Genomic DNA, 2,629 nt, shown 5'->3' on the forward strand with positions numbered 1-2,629 from the left:
AATACTTAGACGGGAAACAAAAGCTGAATCGATAGGAGACAAAGAGGGGGGAGGTGGTCGGGGGGTTGAGGGGCTGGGGCACACGTAACGCTGGGCGAACCCACAAAGCTCTTATATTCCGCGCGTAATGCGATTGGTGCCAATTAAACAGGCTCGTTAGAGCGGCCGCAGGGAGTGCACTATGCGGAGGAGTCGGGACTTTGTAAAAATTCCGCCGCCATCCGGCTGACTTAAAGCGCGCGTAGAACGCTCGCGCGATGTACAATTAATTCGCGCATAGATCCGCGAACGAGAGGAACACGGGGACGCAGGACGGACCGCGAGTAACACGAAATAAATGAAAAGTCCAGGAGAGAAAGTCATGCGACCGCCCCCTCCCCTCCCCCGCTGGCTGACGCAGCTTCCCCCGCGAATCGAAATTAATTAGCCTCTTGCAGTGGCAACTAGACACTGCGTCCTTCGTGCAAGTCCGAAAAATAACATTGCAATTTCCGTCCACTCCAAATCCTGTTTATATTATTTCATCGAAATTCTAAATCTGATTTCTTAATACATATACATGTGTATAACGAAAATGCAAATGGACATGACCACTGACAATGTTCTAAAAATAACACATGGCACTGACAGTTTGTCGGACGATTGTTTCCTGTCGGAAACTTCCCTTTCAAGATATAAAACAGTTCACTTATCGCATCTAAACACACCTGATTACATGTAGAAGGTGAATCATTAGCAGTTAATTCGCCGTGATATTGTTGGGATAGTAAGAGCAGGTTGCACGGGAAAATCAGGTTTATCTGTACGGCCTGTTCTATATTCTTTCGGAGCGGTGATAGTCGAACTGGAATTTTCGATCGATCGGTCATAAGTATACAATTATATTGCGCGCGCGATTTAATCCGCTCGTCAAGGTTTAAACGTCAAACTGTTCAGTCCGAATCCCTCGACGTTATATTCCGAGTGTCGCGCGAGGGATGCTCGAGAGTGATAGACTCGGAGGAAGTAGAACGATAATAGGATGACAACGTGAACAGAGAGAAAGAGAGAGAAAGAGAGAGAAAAAAAGAGGAGATACGAATATATCACGGTATTGCGAGGGTGCACGTCCGTTGTTTAATCAGGGGAAAAAGGGGATACGAGCGACGCGTTACGAGACGTCTCATTGATCGGAGGACGAAATTTTACGCATTGACGGTTTCGTGGCCGTGACGTCCGGTGAATAAAAGCGCAACTGAGCGCAAATGGTGCCGCGGACCCGGGTGTTGCGTGGATGTGAAGGATAAAGGAGAAAGAGGAGGCGGAAGGGTGCGGTAGACATGTTAGACCTGGAGTGACAAGTCTCTCACCTTGTCTGAGGGTATGTTGCGCGAACTCATCGTAGATGGTGACGTGAGGGTGTCGTGAGGAATCCTGAGGCCGTCTGTGATCTGACCCAAAGCCGTGTTCCCGAATGGCACAGGTTATTAACAAACGGCGACAGCAGCGAAAAAGCCAGTACGACGCACTTACTCGATGAAAACACACTCACGCACAGCTCACTATTCCGGGACCATTTCGGCCCGAGCCCTCTCGCTGCCCGATCACTCACTCCGACACCTGTCGTTACTTGTACATGTCGGGCGCGAAGTATTTGGGTAACATCTTGCAGATAACGAACGGAATACGCTCTCTCTATGTTTGCACCGCACGCACCCACCGTCCCAGTCCCAGAGCCAAACACATAAAATGGCGAACCCGAGACGATGCAGCCTTCTGGCCAAAGCTTCGGTCACAGAGTACGCGATGGACTAGTCGATCCCGTTCGATGCTCTCGACAGGTGGCAGTGGGAGAACTGTTGACAGCGTCGTTCTCGGTGGATTCCCGAAACACGCCGTACACCCTCGCGCTCATTGTTCGATCACGGAATGCACGCTTCTCACAGATGCGAAACTCCCGCGCTGTCCGAGAACCCATTCAAAATTCATTATTGGACAGTTCATTTAAATTTCCCGCTTGTCCATGCTACCAGTTTAAAGGGACAGGCCATTCATCAACTTCAATCAACTTCAAAGGTACCGCCTGGAATATGTGTCGTCTCTTGCGATCATAGACATATAGAGATAGACTGCGCGGCCTGTACGAAGCGCTGAAGCCCACAATGGCGGCAAAAAACAAAAATAAAACATCAATAAATACATCAATTGGAAAGAGAGCGCTATGGACCCCGGCTAATGCTCTCTCTCTCACTCTTTGTACCGCGCGCCGCCATTGTGGGCTTCAACTCGCCCATAAGACGGCGCAGTCTATCTCTATATGTCTATGCTTGCGATACCTACTCTTTGATTGGATCACAGAATGCACGCTTGGACAGATACGAAACTCCCGCGCTGTTCGAGAACCTGCTCAAAGTGCGAATCTACACGAAAATAAAGTTTCATGAACACAACTTCAGAACTCCGTTGTAATTTATATTATTATTTATGAGATGTCTAAGTATTGTACGTAGATTTTGCGAAAGGCGTCCAGAAGTATCAAGTTCAATCGAGGAAAATATTCAACGATTTTTATGCACGAAAACATACGACAGTTCTGGATCGAAGTTTTGTTCAAGGCAGAGAGGATATGAGAGTGCTCACTCCAAGGGTC

At 48.3% G+C, this 2,629-nt stretch overlaps 1 protein-coding gene across 2 annotated transcripts in view; it reads right to left on the minus strand.

Annotated features, from left to right (window-relative positions):
* Ubl3 (ubiquitin like 3) overlaps window positions 1-1,805 on the minus strand; it is a 126,494-nt gene extending 124,689 nt beyond the window's left edge. The window contains exon 1 of one of the 2 annotated variants that reach the window (XM_076432424.1): window positions 1,350-1,805. Coding sequence is in view for 1 of the 2 variants with exons in the window: in XM_076432425.1 (XP_076288540.1) it covers window positions 1,350-1,379 (30 nt within the window). In the remaining variant the exon portion in view is untranslated. The remainder of the gene's footprint in view (window positions 1-1,349) is intronic. The other variant, XM_076432425.1, reaches the window with a different exon arrangement.
* Between the last annotated feature and the right edge of the window lie 824 nt (window positions 1,806-2,629).

This window comes from Lasioglossum baleicum, chromosome 10, assembly GCF_051020765.1.
Source record: "Lasioglossum baleicum chromosome 10, iyLasBale1, whole genome shotgun sequence".
Classification (NCBI taxonomy): domain Eukaryota; kingdom Metazoa; phylum Arthropoda; class Insecta; order Hymenoptera; family Halictidae; genus Lasioglossum; species Lasioglossum baleicum.